The 19470-nt window shown below is 33.2% G+C and overlaps 1 protein-coding gene across 2 annotated transcripts in view; it reads right to left on the reverse strand.

Moving 5' to 3' along the window:
* LOC117169059 (LIM/homeobox protein Lhx5) overlaps positions 1-19470 on the reverse strand; it is a 74471-nt gene that overhangs the window by 46248 nt on the left and 8753 nt on the right. For both annotated transcript variants that reach the window (XM_033355161.1, XM_033355160.1), the window contains exon 2: positions 5676-5865. In XM_033355161.1, coding sequence (XP_033211052.1) covers positions 5676-5848 — 173 coding nt within the window. In that variant the 5' untranslated portion in view covers positions 5849-5865. The remainder of the gene's footprint in view (positions 1-5675; positions 5866-19470) is intronic.

Below are 19470 nucleotides of genomic sequence, written 5' to 3' on the forward strand. Positions count from 1 at the left end.
TATCAGCCTTGGAGGAGATTATGTTGAGAAATAAAAAAAAAATTCTTAAAAACGTTGTTTTTCTTGGTCAGGCCGGAAACTTATCAATCCACCCTCGTACAACAATTTGAGCGACGTATACGTTTATATATGATGAATTGGCGTTAAAAAATAATAATTGATGATTAAGACGTTTAGATTTATTGTTTTTATGGGTTATGTAAGAGTAATTTTACTAGAATAAAATATAAATATAAACATATACAAACTGTATTTTATGCCGCAGAGCAAAAGGAGATTTTACTTTAAAATAATTTATTTTGCTTTTTAAAATAGTATGAATTACCATGTTCCTCATAGAAAGAAGCTACTTCTACCTATTATAGCACTAGAAATAAATGTGTAAAGTAGCTGAAAGTACGAACAAATTAGTGTTCATTTCTCCATTCGACAAAGTCAAAAGTACCATGTAGTTTAGTTCATTCCACTGTTTCACATAGTTAAACGTGCCATGTATCCCGGTACCTCATAAGATCAACTCTACTAATAAGTTCTGCCAAAAGTACAATGTAGCTCAGGAGAGGTTGTTGAAACCGAACGTTTGTTTCACTGTCCAGCCAACTCAAAAGTACCATGTAGCCCGGTAAGCGTAGGTACCTAGCAGCATCGAATGTAACTTTTTCACATTCAAAAGTACCATGTAAGACGGGCATATTTTATTAGAAGCATGGCACGATTTACTAACAAAGCTGATATGTACCACATGGATAGAATGGAAGTTTTACCGTTTTGGGAGATAGTGAAAAATATTTCCGACACACAGTAAAATTAACTGAAAATGTCTATGTGTCTTAAAACTACCATGTTTTCAAGTACCTTTTACGGGAATTTAAGGCAAAATTAACCGTGAATTTTTCTTCGTGCATAGGGCACGCCGCGCCGTGTCCCATACGTGACGTTGAAAGATTTCATTAATTTTAACACATTAAGAATGTTTATAGAATTAATTTAAGATATTAGAAGTTTTCCAACAAAAAGTCTATTTCATGTGAAAAACGAAAATAAAAATAAACACGGGTGTGTTAATGTCCAATTTGCGCAACACCGCCACCATTGCCGACTCTCCCCTACTGCATTTATTGGTAACTAAACCTTGAAATTTGCGTAAGTATTCCCTTTTATTTGTCACTGCTCCTGCCAGATTCATATAATATGGTAAAAGCTACCCAAATGTTTTCTTTGTGTGTATAAGCTATTGAATCAAATATGACATACACATAGCCAATTTTACATGCATCAAATGTGTGCCGTCGCAAGTGTGACATTTGTTTTTTTTTTTAATATGACATGCAGCGATTGTAAATAACCGCAAATAAGACTTGCGGAAAAATATTTCATACATCAAATGTTACATTGCTGGAGTAGGCAGTATTGACGCTGAAATTCTTAAATACGATGGCGAGTACATACCTAACAGGCTGTGCGAATTGATAAATTTATGTATCGAGATGGGAGAAGTTACAGACTATTGGAAAAAAGCGATTATCGTACCAATATTCAAAAGATAGATAGATAAAAGCAACTTTAATAATTACAGAGGTATCAGCTTATTAGGTACCGTAAGTAAAATATATTCAAAAATACTTATTTGCAAGGTGATGAAAGTAAAAAAAAGACAAGATATAGATAGTCCAAAGTTATTTTATCCCAGGAATATCATGTTGGGATCAAACATTTAGCTTTAAGGCAGATCACAGAAAAAAAATTAGAGTAAGGAAAAAAGTGTTCTGTGCTTTTGTTCAACTAGAAAAAGCGTTTGACGGCGTGGATAATGGAAACTAATAACGAATACGGTTATCCTGCATTGATGCACTCCAAGAGCACTCCGACTTACACCGAAGCGAGTCAGAGTGAGAAGGAAGCACAGTAAAAAAACGGATCAATTTTATTGCAGAGCATTTTGCTCCAACGATCATTTGACTGTCGGGGTCATAATGATCAGTCCATTCGGATCAATTTGATCTTATTTTTTGGTTCATTTTTCAGACTAAACAAAATGGCCGCCAATTTTTGGCGCCGGTTTCATAGCGACATAACCTAAAAATGGTATCTAACCGAACACGAGTGAGAACTACACTTAACAGGTGATATTTTCTAATATCAGATTTCTTTATTTGTTTAACTTTTCAAGTACACTGCACGATCAGAAACCATAAAAAACTTGCATATGAGATAAAGTACTGTAAGAACATCAGCCATATCTTGGTTTGACTTCACACACGATCCTGAATCAGATCATTATGATCTCAAAAGTAGATCATTCACTCCGGTCGATCAAAATGCTGTTGAATTCGATATCATTTTTGTTGCGTATCAAAATGATATTGATTTCGGTATCATTTTGAACAATTTTTTTTACTGTGAGAAGTAAAAAGGTGCAAGTCAGAGTGCCTTGGAGTACACCAGTATAGGATAACCGAATCCGCTATAAGTGACTGGTTTGATATCATGCAAGGTGTTAAACAAGGTTCATTATGTCCTCATGGCTGTTCATTATATTTATGGAAACAGTAAGGGTACGTGGGTTAGCGCTCGCAGATAATAAGGTTGTTATTGGAGCATAAATCGAAGACTTGCAAAGAATGTTGAACAAACTGAATACAAACAACAATTCACTCCCATCTCTATTTATGACTAAAGAAGAATATTTTTATAATTTTGTCTAATGTGGCGACTGCATATCCGCCTGATAACAGCACGAAATATGATTATATTCTGGGAATCTTATTTCCTTTATTGTATTGCTATATGACCTCTGAATTTATCTGTGACAAAAATCATCGACACATCGGGAAATATGCAATGATGTTAGAGTTCAGTGTTTGATTTAGCTCTCGTTCCCATGCCGAGGTTCCTACATTTATATTTCAAAGGCGATGATTTTATTTTATTTCACCTAAACAGTCTCCTTAGTCTAAAAGAATTTGACTTGAATATGTTTTTAAATGAAAATGTTTTTGTCACTTTTCTATAGTCCAGTCCAACTTCTAGCCCCTGTAATTGGCTAAAGTTGTCTTTATTTCAAAGGAACGCTTTTCACGGTTTGAGCAGCCTACTGCAAAAAAGTTTAGATGCATTCTGACACGGCGCAACCTACGGCTCATTGCGGTCTTCGCGGTTGAAGTATGATCTCGCAAAATGTCAAGGACTCCCACGATTCGTTGTAAACGTTTCGAGTAAGTTACAGGTGTGGATGGCTGGCACGGGGAAAACCGCGGCAGGGAGAAAATTTCGTGTAGATCCGTCTTTATGTTTCCGATCAATTTTTTCTCTTAACAGTATTGAAAGTATTAACCCGTTAAACTATGGGGGGGGGGGTCGATTTGACCCAGGCCGAGATTTCAAATCGGTGCCATTTGCGAACCAAGCAACACGGAGAAAAATAGATATTGATAAACAGATAATAAAAACTTTGATATTTAACCATAATATATAGATATTACGGCATACTATCTAATATCTTTTATCCAACATACAAAATATTAAAGGGCAATATCTGTTCATATTGAAAGTATAAAATATGTGATATTAACAGTTAATATCTAAGATATTAAAAAAGCTAAATTTTATCGGAGCAAGGTCGCTGACGTGTGGCGTGGCGACAAAAGATTTTGTCTGTATCTTGAGCTTTCATCGTGTGTACTGTGGTTTTTCGGATATCTATTGCACTATAAGTTTTGGTGGAAAATGGATTAAATGTTTTTGGATATGTTATAATTTTCTCAAGAAAATGAGGACTCAGCTACAGGCATCTTTCATATTAGTCTTGAACAGTGTGTTATCTGTTTAACACAAAAATCGCATAATTATGCAAAAAGGCGAATGCTTGAGGATTTGGATTTTCAAAACAGAGGACTACGATATTAAAATTCTTTTGCACTTTACAGAAAATGGCATGCTTTACAGGTAATTTTTACACAATTGAAAAATATTTCTTGAATATCTTAGATTCTGCCCTTTAATATCTTGGATATTGCCAGTTAAAATCTTCTTTTTAATATCTACGGATGTTCTACTTCAGTATCTAGATTTCTGTCCCATAGTTAAATCGCTAAGATATTACCTATTAATATCTAGATAGTCTGTGCTAACATCTATTTTTCTCCGTGAAGAAGACCAGTCCTCAGCCCTATCTAAAAAATATTACTTTAGGATAGAAGCCTCACGCATAGTTTCGAGTCACTCATATCCTTCAGTCAACTATAGTGTGCAGTCAAAGTGCCGTTTGGGTCGATTTGACCCCCTCCCCCCTTCGGTTTAGGTATATATTTCGACAGATCATACTTGAGGTAAATTTACTATTTTTATTTTTTTCTGTACTAGCGAGAGAAAGGTGAATGCATTTATTACTCCTTATAGGTCAAAGTATACAAATTTATAATTTTTTACATTTCAATCGAATGAGAACGATAATAGGAGCACGAACAATAACAGGTGTATTTACCTTACGATTTCACTTTATATTATTTGAATAAGAAAAATCATGGTCCTCTGTTTACATATTTATATAAAAAAATAAGTTTTTGTTACTAAATAAATGGTTTTTCATAGAACAATGTGTATATTTCTATCAAAATCTCCTACATTTACTCCTAAAATATTGCATGAGTTTATGTTGAAAATTAAAGGTTTCAATTCCGTGAAAATTTCTTGCAACATTTTTTCATTAAAAGGCACATTCTTCTCCTTTAATTTCCTTTTTGAACCGTTCAATTTCATTAATTTGTCTCTGATTTATGAATTTTTGAAAACAACTATTTTTTTCTATGAGTTTATTTGTTTATTGTTAATTATATCATCAATAATTTTTTAAAAACCACATATTGCGAAATTGTACCGTTAAGTTCCCAGGTTGAGTTTGAGTAACGTCATATTTTGCGATATTGAAATTAAAAAATTTACAATTGAAATAAGTAGTTCTTTGGTTTCATTATAAATTTCTTTGAAAAACGCGGATAGATAAGTATAGTCTTACAAAAATCCATTCAAAACTTCCTTCATTTATCATTGAAATCGGGCTACGCTTGATTTTTCAAGTATAACCACGACCTGTTCATAACAAATAAAATTTTACGATTCAGAGAAATACCGCGAAAGTGTCAAGGTCCTCTTTGATTCGATGCGACCTACGGCTACGGCGGCAACGCGATACTTTTTACATCTCGCGACCCGTTTTCTGGTGAGAAGGAGAAAAAAAGCGTTTAGATCATCATTTCGAGCACAAGACTGTATTTAAGCGGTCTATAGTAGAATTATCCCGCACGTTCTTTGCGGTTTAAAAGAAAAAAAAAATCCATAGCAAAAATGTCTCTCAATAATATTCACCGAGGCTCGGAAATACTCGATTGTTTTCTCTTATTCTTAGAAAAGTACTTTTGTAATTATAATGTCACGTTGCATCTCGGTCATGAACATCCACATTCATGGATTCTTATTGTATTTTTTCTATTGAAATAGCAAGATTTTTTTATAAATCATACATGCATTTTAGTTTCAAGTTTACCTATACGTTTTACACAAATTATCATCGTCCTCCATTTGTTATACCATTAGTCAAATTTTTCAAAATGCAATTTTATGAAAATCATTTAAAATATTAAATATAAGTAAATTACTTCATATTAGTGTCAAAGTACCTGAAGAAATCATTTCTGCAAAACAATTTCGACTCTCTGGAGAAACACTTGTCCTGTAGAGCAGTCCCGCACACGCAACACCGAACGCAATCTGCATGCCAAGCTCGGTCCAGAACATTAAGCAGAAACTTGTCCAAAATTGGCTTTTCGCATCCCGCACACGATAGGAGCATCGCCAACCCGCACCTCCCTGAAAAAATTGTATAAAATGAGTAATTTGTTAAATAATTTGTGTCAAAGAATAATTTTTAAGATTATAAGTTTGTGAACATGTAAAGAAGAATATAGTGGTGAGGAACAACGCCGCATCTCTTATTTATAAAAAATCTTATGTCCCTATTTTCCGTGAACCAGATGTGTAATGTAAAAACCCTTTTGGTAGAAAAGTATAGTTAGATTGTAATTAAAAGTCATAAATCTCTTAAACAAAAACAATGAAAAACAAACTCCCACAACATCTGAATAATCAAATAAATATACGCCAAATGAATATAAATGAAAACATCAGCAAAATTAATAATTAAAATCCTTATGCCTATAATAATGCTTTTTCGCTTCACAAAATGGCCATATATCATCTTCAAGAATATTATCATTTGTCTCTAATCCTCACTTGTTTTTAAATAATGACTTTTACATATCATTTAATATGATTTTTAGAGATTTACAATACATAATCATCTTTTTTTCATTTTCCTCCATTATTTTCCAAAACATAAATTTTTATTTATGCTGAAACTGAAAACATTGAGAAATGATGCAAACTTGATATCAATCACAGTAAAAAATTGAAATATGTAAGTAAACCAAGTTTATAGCCATTATTGACTCAATACCTAATACATGCATAGACAATGCATTATTAAAGTAAATTAATAATAAATCTGGAAAAAAATTATTACATTAATATTATATGTCAATCGATATCAGCGTGAAATTAAATCCCGATTAAATCTATTATTGAATCTAATTAACGTTGCTAATTATTTACATTGTAACTAATAACCGATCTGGTGGACATTTCACTTGCAATTAGGCGAAAGAAATTATGTGCAATAACGACTTGTCATACTGATTATCATAATGCGTAAACTCGTTTACTCACTCAACGTCGTTGGACAATTATTTTGATATATTTAAATCAGACTTTAATGTATCACATTTCAAGGCTTAAATTATAATAATTATTATGTATATATATATAATTATTTATTTAATTATTCAAATTGCAGATTTTTTGCTTGGCAATTTTTTTCTTTTATATGTAAAAATATGAGATGATATCAGGATTCAGGATGCAGATTTACGCAAAAGACTCGTGCGAGTTTTCGGAAAGTCGAATTCTCCGCTGTAGATTCATAAAGAATATATTTACTACACAACTATAGTGCATATTATTTCTCGCCAGACGTTCGCACTACTCGAATTTCAGATCGTAAACCAAAACAGTTAAACGAACAGTCGCAAGCTAAATCGAACTGGAACTAATAAAAATCTTCCAATTTCACGAGTTCTTGCATACTTTCTACATATTAAATTGATTAAAAAATTATTTTCTTCCATAACAAATGTCATAAAGCTCCAACACTACCATTAAAATCATCAAGAACTTTTTCAATACAAAAAGATTAAGAAAAAATCTATTATTTTATTTTATGAATTTATATTTTATGAACTCAAGAAATATTTTTTAAATTAACAAATCTAATGTGAAACAATTCTAACTCGCAGCATTTGAAATTAAAAATTGAACAATTTCAGAATAGAAAATTTCTCCACATTTCAGTTTGAAGTTGCACACAAATCAGCGATTGAAATTGTTTCACCTATACATTTTCAATAATTTTAAAACAGACAGTTTTCAATGCTTCAATTAAAAATGAAAGCTTCTAATGTGTCCATTTTTCTTGCAGCTTTTTCTTTATTCCTTTACACACCCCCCATACACTTGCTTGGTGGTGGAAGGGGGACCCTACAGTTTAAGGTGGGTTCCGAACCACCAAGAGCAACAGCTTTAAGTACTTAGAGAAAAACCTTTTTCTCTAGAGATACCGGTCCCACGACTCTCCGGAGATAAACAACTCCCTTGCTGGGCCAGTGTTCACCGCAGGGGCCGCCAAGGCACTTCCAGAGTGCGAGGCGGGAATCGAACCCGCAAGCCGACGAAGTGGGCCCAAAGCTTACGTTTTCACCCCCACGACCATCGTCCCACTTTCAATAAAAAATGGTACTTCTTCAATTTTCCAATTTTTAATCACAGTATATTCGTTTTTGAATATGGCGAATGTTGAGTTTGCTGTCAAGAATATTTGATTCCAGGCCACATAGGTTTTACATATAAAAAAAGTCTAGTTTTTCAATAGATTTTTCAAATTCGATTAATCGAAGAGTCGAATGTCAACTTTTTATTGTCGCTCTCCACCCGTAATTAGATGCATGCGAGCTGTATTCTTTTCACGACAATAAAGACAAGAGTACCCCACAAAAAACGTCAGATGAAAACGTATTCAAAAGTATTGCATTTTGAATGCGATGTTGACCAAAAGCAGATTTCCAGAGAACACCTCGTGAATGCGACTCAATGTTTAGCAATCGCATATTTTCTGCTTCGCATTCAATCGCATTCAATAGTATTGATAAAAATTCTGTTTCGCATTCAATCGCATTCTATAGCATTGAAACATATTAGAACTCTCGCATTAACACGCATTATAGGCGAAATCTTTCACTTTTCATACAGACGTATTCAAGATTTATACGTTATATAAGAACTCACACATTAAAAAAATATTGTGCTTTCGTCCCAATCCGAGGTTGTCGCAAAGCAGATTTCCACAGAACATCTCATGAATGCGAAGCAATAATTTTTATTCTGACGTTTTTTGCAGGGTAGTCAAAGTAGAGCCTGCGATTCGATCAGCTAGGGAGTCACATTGTATAATTGAATTGACGCCGCGTTCTTCGAGCGAGGTATGTCGTTTGTCGTATTTCACTTATATTATTTCCCGGGTACAAATATTTGGTCTTGGTTTTGTCTTGGGAAAAGACGAATCTAAGAAAATTTCAAGTTATCCTTTATCTCTAGCTCGCGAGATGGAACCAGACTATTTTTGATGTCTTAAGACGAATATTTTCGACTTAAAGACAAAAATGTATGGCTTGATGCAAAATTCTTTGATTTGGAAAGGACCTAAAAGATTTATAACTCGACGGCTCCCAGGGTCATCACTAATCCGCTTCAAATTTTACAGAATTTTAATATTTCTAATCTTTATGGTATTTATTTTTATGTGTTAATAATTTTGCGTTTCAGCACTAATTATTTCAAGATTAAAATTTTCATGGAAAATTTTATATGTCAACTGTTCGGTCCCAACCTATCTGGAAGTAGCAGGCGGTGTCGGTAGTCTTGTGTTGACAAAGCTACAGCCATAAATGCAAGACAAGTCTGTATATCTCCAATGCCTAGCTGGTGAGACGGAATCAGACATCATGGTCCTGCAGACCTATTGAAGACATTCAAGACAAAATCAAGACCAAATATTTGTACCCGGGTTGTCATGGATCAGGGTGCCTGGATAATAATTTTATATATAATTTCAAGTTCAATCAATTTTCAAATTAGATTTTTTGACATAAATCTTTTCTAAAACGTATGTTCTTTACAAAAATAAAAACATATTTTAATGTAGCAAATAGAACTGATAACAAAGTACCACCAAAAAATTGACAACTGTACCCGAAGTCCCGAACCTCTATGTTCCCCACAAATTTCTTGTCACTGAATCCGAATCACATAAATTTTTCAAGAAAATTGATTATTTAATTATTTTTTCAAACATTGTAGCTCCTCAGAACCAAGTTTCACTTAAAAGAGCAGACTAAAGTTTGTAACGTAAAGATTATGTTTAAGGGATGACTAATGAGTATTTTTACCGAATATGAATAAAACTGTTAGGCCCCCTTTTAAAATATATCTATATTTGTTGTTTTTTAGCAATTTATGTGATTTATTCGAAAGGAACAAAAGATAAGTAAAGTTTTCTTTCTTTGTGAAGGAACGCAGTTTTTAAAAAATTCTACATTTTTGGTTTATTTTACGTAAAACTTCTACACATGCAAACAAATTTCCGAACACAGAAAAAACAGGGAGTTCACTAAAGTTGCGGCTCAAACAAAAGTTGGTATCATTTAAAACTTGAGCTCCAATAGATACCTGCAGAGAGCCAAAACGGTTCGTTTAGAATAGAGCGCTCTTCCAAAGAACATAAAGTCGCATTCACAAACCAAACGCTTGAAAAGTAGGACTGGTATAAGTTAGGAATAGATCATAAAAAGATTTGTATTTGTATATTTTTGTCTAAACGAAAAATGTAATTAAAATAGTTTCTAAATATATTTGATATATAATGAGGAATTTAAATGAAATTTCCTGATCTATCAGAAAAATATTTTTTTCTATTTTTCTGAACATTTTCCAAATTTTCTAAAGTATATAACTGTTCTACTTTTTATCGAAATTGAGAATTTTATTTAGGTAATTTGCAAGTCTTCTATCCATCTATAAGAAGCTTTAACACAAATTTCTAAAATTCGAAAAAAGATGTAAATGTTTAAAATGCTCCAAATTTTTTTATTTTTGTTGGAAATATTTGCTTAACGAACTTAAACTTCATTTTTGGAACCTTAAAAAATGTATCAAAGGCTGAATCGATTGGCAAAAACACACCGACAAAAATGTATGATTTTAGGATTCTGTGAGTGCCGAAACGTGAAGATCCGTTAAAAACCAGAAATCGAAAATTTGGACAATTACATTGCACTTTCATGAATGAGAATGTAAAAATTAATTCTAGCTCTTACACATCAGTTATATCTAGTCTCTTTATAGCAGGCTGCTTTTTGTGGAACTTTATTATAGATCGCACGTTTTATTTAAAACTTATTTTGTATGTATTTCATCAAAACATTTCACTATTTTCTTTTACGCTTGTGCTTGAAACAGGAAATTGTCAGAAGCAAAGTTTAAATCGTAATTTATATAAAATGTATAAATACTTTATTGTTAATTTATATATTTCTAATGTTAATACAATAGATGAGTTTTTGGATGGCATTAGTGACTAAGAAATTCATTGGGTTATTTTTGCACTAAAGCGAAACAGTTACAATAATCCGATTATTCAATTTGTAAAAAGAATTCCACAAAAAGCAGCCTGCTATAAGATAATATAAGATGAATGATGTTCTGTAAGAGATAGAATAATTGTTTTTTTCATTTTGAAAGATAATTTAATCTGCTTTAATTAATTTTCATACAGCTTCCATGTACTGTGTATAGGAAACAAGGTATTATACGAAAAAAAGATGTAACTCTTTTTTTACTAAAAAATTTGTTTAGGACGTCATAATTTTAGAACTATTTATGCTAGAATTTTCTGTTCTTTAAATTGTTCTGAATTTTTTTACCCATTTCTTTTCCTTGTTAGATATTTTACGTAAAATGAAAAAAAAACGTAGAATCTGAAAAAACTGAATCTCTCACACATTTTTTAAAATTTGAAAGAGGGGGAAAGCCAATAAATATTATTCACGTAGATACTTTTTTTAGGCATAAAATAAAAAATTGTATCAGAGAAAACTTGATATATTACTTGTTCCTTTCGAAAAAATCACATAAATTGTTAAAAAAAAAACAACAAATATCGAGTTATTTTTAAAGGGGTTTAACGATTTCTTTTATATTCGGTAAAAACGCTGGTTCTTAGGAGGCGCGATAGGGCACAAATCTTATCTTCTAAGTAAGGAATCCCAAAAGGGTAGCAAAAACTGGCCGTTTCTCAAGAACATAGGCGACAGAAACAAGTTTTTAAATAATCATATTAAAGTACAAGTTTAAAACTTTTATTTGAGTCCTATTAAGTCTCTAGAACTTTAGGTTTTCACCCTACGTTGTTTAAAAGAAATAAAATAAAATCAAAATTTTCTCAAAAACATGACGTGATATAAATATTTCGCTTTTGGATACAATAAGAAATTCTTTTGTTGATCCTGTCTAATTATACCCGTGTAGGAATCCAATCAGGGATCCGAACGGGTCCCAGCCGGATAGCCCCGCTTTAAGCCGGACGCTGGTCGGGAAAACAGCCTGGGATCCGGCTAAAAACGTCACGGTAAACTGGTCGGATCCCGGCTTCAATACCGGCCGGGATCCGGCCGGGTAATCCGGCCAAAAAGAGGTTAAGAAATGTTGCTTCAGGCGAGAAATTGGTAACTTGTTTTGTCTTTTAAAGCTCATCGTAAAGATTACGGTGAACTTTAAAAGTCAAATCAAGTGAACCAGTTCTGGCAAGAAAATTGGCGTAGAATTTTATTCCCTAATGATAGAATCTCATAGCAATTTGGAAGCCACGTGGTGATTTAAGGTTAGGAAGGAAGAAAGTACAAACTGTATACATAAGGCTAAATTTTAATTAAAAATAATAATTATTCGCGCACTGAGTGGGGGTTTCAAACTAATTACTGAAATAAGGTTCATTTCAACTACGAGTCTCGATTTTATATCGCGCTTCGAAGAGACGACGCGACGTGAGTGCAAGGAGCATCCTCGTTCCAGGTGCGAAACTGAAAATTACTTCAGGCGCTATATATGGCGGTAAATTTAAAATTGTACATGCTAAACATTGTCTGAATATAGAGAAGTTTATAAAAATTGTATCATTTATGATGTTGCACATAGCAGAATCGGTAACAGTTTGAATTAAATATGTTAAATTATTCGAAAAAATTTAATGTGCTTTTTAAGAATTTGAACAAGCTCATTTTTGTTTCACTGATCTAATAAATTATAATTTTTAAATAATAATTCTTCTAGCATCCATAATTACGTCTTTGATAATATCACGGCTCTTAAAAAATGTGTAATTTCTACAAAAACATTAACCTGACCAGTGCCCGGCCGGCCCCGGAATACGTGATTCGAGAAAAATGTAGCCCGACCGGCTCCCGCCCGGTTCCTGTCCATTAAACCCAGCCAGGGGTAGCCCTGTCGGGATCCGACCAGAAACCTTGTTGTATTAGGGCCAGTCGGGGAAATTTCTACACGGGCAGAAAGTCTCAATATCGTAAGGATTCTAGTGAAATTTGCCAACATGTGAAAAGTTATAATTTAAATAATTCTCACACATTGCAGATTCAAACATTTAATTGTAGTACATGTTATAATATTCTGAATATTAGTATATGCTGAATCTGTACCGTCTTGTTTATCGTTACCATATCTTTGTTGTTAATATGAGAGTGAGGCACAAGTCATTGCTGAAATAAACCGTGTATGGCTAAGTGAGCCGAATTAGAAAGATCGGTAATTTACCCATTTTTTTTATCAGGAAGTAAATTCAAATTTTATTTAGCATTGCGTTTAATTCTTATATGATCTAATGTTGATTTACGGTTTGTTGTTCTCGCTCGATTGTATATTCTTATGTATCCAATATTTAAATCTTTAATATTTTTCTGCCAATCTCTATATTCGCTATAACGTTTTCAATATCTCAAAATATAATTTGTTGTATTTACACTGTTTAATGTTCATTTAATATCATATTTTCATTTATTTACGAACCTTTTACCTTATTCCTGAGGATAATCGAAGGCCTGCTTATTTAGGTTATTTAACTTCTCTTGTTCCATAAAAGTAAAATAAGGATCAGGTTAATACAATGAAAGTATTATTTACGTTGCCAATCAAAAAATTATTCTACCTTGAACGGTTTCTATTTACAACTGTTCCTTCTAGTTTGAAAAAATCTTTATAATTTTAAGAGATTTAATTTTAAAATAAGTCAAAAAATATTCAAACTTAATAATAATATTTATTTGTGGGTGATTCTATTGGTCCCTAAACATGTTGGTTTCGAGAGCCTAGAGCCTATAGTATAATAGTATAAAAAAGACGAAGAAATTAAAATGTGAGTGGTTGGTTTTGGTTGACTTTTTCCTTTTTTCTCCCTCTTTTTTCTTTTGATAATTTTTTGTCTCTAATGGGCCAAAAAGTGACTTAGTTTAGAAGTATTTCTTTTTTAATTATGAAGTAATTAATTAAAAATATTATTTTTCATATTATTAAACAGTATAAAGGGATTTAAAAAATTGACGTTATTTCGCCTAATTAGAAAAAGAGTTACAGGTTTTTGAAAATACCCATGCAGGCGTTGAGGTTGAGAGTTCAACACCCACCCCACTTAAAGAGAGGTGGTATTCCTGGTCTATACAATTTTCGATTAAGTATATTAAATAAGTATATTCATTATTTCATTTTCTGATTTTTTCCACTCACAAGGAAAAAGCCGCGGTTTTCCCGATCATGACATTTTCGGTTTAATTACAGAAAATTCGCCGTTGTAGAGTGAATGATTCCGCGAGTGCACGGTATCATTATATAAGATCGCGAAATGTCTTAATTATCGAACACTGGATCGATTAATCGATTTCAATTAATTTATCGTTCACTGAGGACATAAAAAAGAGATATACTTTTTTTTATATCTATGTATATACAATCAAGGTGCCTTCCGACAAAATTCCGTGCGGTATCGTGTAGACCAGTGGGATCGGTAATTATAATTCGTCAATAATTAACGATTTCTCTCCAAGCCACTTAACTCCCCCTCTCCCTTCATCCCTTCATGTTTTATTCGCTCTCTCGTTCTGATTCTCCTGGCATTTTATCGCCATTGCTGAACCCCCTTGATTTTTTTTGCGGCTTCCTTCGATGGGCGGAGCCCTCGAAGCTACAACTGGGGCTGTCAACCAAGCAAACTTCTCTTTCTCCTACCTTTAACCCACCTACCCTTAAATTCTGACCTTGCGTTTCAACCCATGCTTGCAAGCGCAGATATAGATAGAACTCTGTAAACCGCGCCGAAAGACATCAGAAATTCCTCCATTAGGTATGTGTACCAATAGGAGCGAACTCAAGAGCGTTTGTGTTTGGACAGCGAATGGGGAAGGGTGAATTGTTTTAAAGCTTTAAGATGCATTACAATTTATCCATTTTTAATGCAGCTCATTTTTAATGTTCAATGTTTCAATACATATTCACTTTTGAACTTTCGCAAATTCAAAGAATTCGAATTTTTCGGATTTAATGAGTCTTCTCTTCAAGTTTTGATACATCTGCACTGAAAGAAATGAATTGCTGATACAGTTATATTGCGGGTTAGATCAGCAATTTGTATGTCTGGAATAGACATATCGTTGGCTGATTTAACGAGCAATATAATTGCACCAGCAATTTATTTATTTCAATGTAATTTGCAAGGTTTTTGTGTTTAAACTACATTTAAAATGAAGTTCACATTTACATTTTTTTTGTGTTTCAATTGGAATTAAAAAAACTGTAATTTGATGCATTAATACATCAAAGATTTTTTCGTGATACAATCAAGTTTCAAGAATTTAATGTTCTGAATGTTTCCCAAGGAATTTTATCTCGGATCTCATATTTTAACTAACCTTCTTTTAACCATATTTAACCAATAAAAGAAAAACATTCAATATGTGCGTGGTTATATGATTTTAAACCGATGAACTTCAATCGTCAACAATTTATTAATTCAACCGGATTCAATTTTGAAAATCTCTGGTTTTAAAGTCCCGCACTTCTCAACATTTCCTAATTTAGCGCATACAATTTTTAATGCAATTTGAAAATTCTTGATCTCTTAATCTTACCTTTAAAAAAATTTTTTTGGCTATAATTATTGTATAAAAGAATATTTTCTTCTGTCACGATAATCCCCGCATTTGGCTGAGAAAAGGGTATTTTATTCTGCGTCATATTTTTAAACTTTCATGTATTTTTTAATTTAAAAGTGTATTCGAATTTAAAATTTTCCATTTTGATTTCCAATGCCCATTTAGAACATTCAATTTTCAACGATTGACGCATCAGACCATTTTAGATTCAAAATTAATTCCTAATTCCAATGCTTTCAATATTTCCAATTTATAATAATTGGTATTTAAATGTTTGAAAATAATTTCAGACTAAAGTTTTTGATAATGCTTCTAAAATCTAAGTGTTTAAATTTCCCGCTTCAAGTTTAAATAATTCCAATTTCTGCACTTTTAAATTTTAGGTTCATAATATTAATATTTTCTCATTTAGAAGCATTTTTAATAAATCTTTAATTTTAAAACATTATGTATATATTTATAGACAACCTAAATTTTTCATCCTTCAATATTCAAAATTTTCAAATATAAAATTGTTTGATCCTCAACATTTTAAATCTGAAAGTATCCCGGCTGGGCTACCGCTGACTGGGTTTCATGGACAGGCACCGGGCGGGAGCCGGCCCGTCTACATTTTTCTCGAATCGCGTAGTCCAGAGTCGGCTATTTACTGGCCGGGCCAACCCTGGTTATATCCCATGGTCCGGAGTCGGCTAGGCACTAGTCAGGTAATGTTTTTGTAAAAATTACACATTTGTTAAAAGCTGTAATATTATCAAAGACGTAATTATGTATGCTAGATGATTTTTAAATTATAAGTTAAAGATTTATTAGACCAGGGAAACAGAAATGAGGTTTTTAAATTCTGTAAAAAAACGTTAGATTTTTTCGATTTATTTAACTTTTTAAATTAAAATGTTATCGATTTTCAGCAACATTTTTAAACCGCTTTGTGGCCGGATTACCCAACCGGATCCCAGTCAGTATTGAAACCGGGATCCATCGAGTTTACCGTGAGGTTTTTGGCTGGATTCCGGCCGGATACCCCGACTAGCGCCCGGCTTAGCCCGAGGCTTTCCGGCCGGGACCCGGCCAGATCCCTGATTGGATTCCTACACGCAATGCTAAATGCGTTTATTCTAATTAAAAACATTTAGTAAAATGTAAAATAAATTAGGTTGAAATTTTTTAATAATTCTTGTCTGTTATGTGTAATTTGCTGTTTAAAGGTTATTATAAAAATTTCCATTTAAAAGCCTTCATTTCTGAACTCGATTTTCATACAATTCCAACTTCAATGTTCTACTTTTTATGATTTCAATTTAAACTCAAAAATGTCATTTTGCGTGTACAAGAAGCCTCTTGGGACCGCAAAATGATTGTTTACGTAAATTCTATTTTGAAGTCTCCGACTTAATATTTCCATTTTTCCAATTGCCGAAAAGATCCGGCTATTTATACTGAAATTTCGATACAAATGGTCCCTTTTCCATTTTTATTTTCATTTAAGATCGCTCGGAAATCTATTTTTTCATGAATAATTTTAGGCGAAATGATAACCTATATTTTTCCATTATTAAAAATTTAGTAGACCCTATATAAGAGAACTCGCGAAAATCCCATGTGGAAACATGTCATGGTAGTCTGGTGTCAGGGCTGGCTTTATCTAGACTGTCTATAGACGGGAAGATCTGATCTGGCTCACGTGTGTCGCTAGACTTGCCCAAAAATTTGAAATTTCACATAACTCTCGCGTTCAGTCCAGTGTCGAGGGTTTGCTTTCAAATAGTTTTGGACTGGTTACGGGGGGATCGAAACGTAAGCAGTAAGGAGGTCAGTTACGCCAGCCCCCCCCCCCCTACTCTTAATTTTTTAGTTTTCTATAGCCCACTGAATTGCGCCCCAAATGCGACACATTGATTACCGAGTTATTAGCGATCGAAATGGGGGGAGGGGCTGCCGTCATTTTTCTAAACTAAGAACATTTTTCCAAATTCATCAATCATACCTATCTTTCACAACCTTAAATGCGGTCAAATGCGCCACCACTAAAAAATTTGAAAAAAAAGACATGGATTCTTTCAACTTCAAATGCGCTCACATGCGCTACTTTCGAAACTAACAAAAACAATAATCAAATCTCCAATTAACACTTGCTACCGATAAACTACCCGATGATATCTCCACATAACTTAAATTGCAAAATAAAAATTCATAACGAACTCCCCGGATAGGATTTCATATGCGCTCATATGCGCAACTTTCAAAATTGACTAAAACCCATAATCAGCCCCCTCATTACCACTTGCTATGATCCACTATCCGATATCTCCAAATAAATTAAATTGCAGTATAAAAATATAAAATTGTGTTTTCGAATAGGATTTTAAAAGCGCTCATATGCGTCACTTTCAAAATTGACAACAAAATATAAACAGCTCCCTCATTTTCAATTGTTATCGATCCACCAACCGATGATATCACCAAATAAGTTTAATTGCAAAATAATAATGTTTAATGATCCCTTCGTATAGAATTTCATATGCGTTCATATGCGCCACCTTCAAAATTAATAAAAAAAAAAACCATGATCAACCCCCACACAACCACTTCTTACGATCCACCACCCGATGATATTTCCAAATAAATAAAATTGCAGTATACAAATTTATCATCCCCCTTATTACCACTTGTTACGATTCACTATCCGATATCTCCAAATAAATTAAATTGCATTATAAAAGTTTGGAATTATTTTTTCGGATAGGAATTCAAATGCGCTTATATGTGTCACTTTAAAAACTGAAGAAAAAACTTTAATCAACCTCAGTATTACAACGTATCATCTATCTACCCCACGCTGTTAACACCAAAGAACATTAATTGCTGTATAACATTTTATAAAAATCAAACGATAAAGAATCACTGGGGAGTGTGTTGTCCCTGATTTAAAAAAAGTGAATTGTTAACCGAATTGAGAAAATCGGAGATTCCCAACAAGCATGAAGTTTCTGCGCGAGTGAATCTAGCGTGGTTATTACAGGAGTTGGGAATCTGCTAGTGTCCAACATGTTTAACACATTGTGAACATTCCTCAAATGAAAATCCTCTACACCTTGAATTTAATTATCATTCACAAAATACGTGATACATTTAGGGGAGGGTGGGAGTCTGCCAAAGTATTATCCTCCATGTTAAGACCAATGGAGAAAGTATCACGCCGGGTTTCTGAAAAATGTATCACGTATTTTCTGAATGACCCCTCAATTTAAGGTGTGGAAGATTTTCTTTTGAGGAATGTTCACAATGTATTAAACATGTTGGATACTAGCAGATTCCCAACTCCTGTAATAACCACGCTAGATTCACTCGCGCAGCAACTTCATGCTTGTTGGGAATCTCCTATTTTCTCAATTCGGTTAACAATTCACTATTTTTAAATCTGGGAAAACACAGTGCTCAGTGATTCTTTATTATAATTCTTTCATTATGGTTTTTTGTCAATTTCGAATTTGGTGCATATGAGCGCATTTGAAATCCTATACGAAAAGATCATTAAACATTTTCATTTTGCAATTAAAATTATTTGGTGATATCATCGGGTGGTGGATCGTAGCTAGTGGTAATAAGGGGGTTGATAATGGTTTTTTGTCAATTTCGAAAGTGGCGCATATGAGCACATTTGAAATACTATCCGAAGAGACAATTTGATATTTTTGTACTGCAATTTAATTTATTTGGAGATATCGGATAGTGGATCGATAACAATTGGAAATGAGGGGGTTGTTTAAGGTTTTTTGTCAATTTTGAGAGTATGTGGAGATATCATCGGGTAGTTTATCGGTAGCAAGTGTTAATTGGGGGTTTGATTATTGATTTTGTTAGTTTCGAAAGTGGCGCATATGAGCGCATTTGAAGTTGAAAGAATCCATGTTGTCAACTTTATACTGCAAATCACTGTTGAGGATTTAACACCTGCGTTACACTGCCCCCCCCCCTCCAAAATATGATATCTTTGTTAATTATCTAGCGCAAAATTTTTTTAGTTGTGGCACAT

This window comes from Belonocnema kinseyi, chromosome 3, assembly GCF_010883055.1.
Source record: "Belonocnema kinseyi isolate 2016_QV_RU_SX_M_011 chromosome 3, B_treatae_v1, whole genome shotgun sequence".
NCBI classification, from domain to species: Eukaryota; Metazoa; Arthropoda; class Insecta; order Hymenoptera; family Cynipidae; genus Belonocnema; species Belonocnema kinseyi.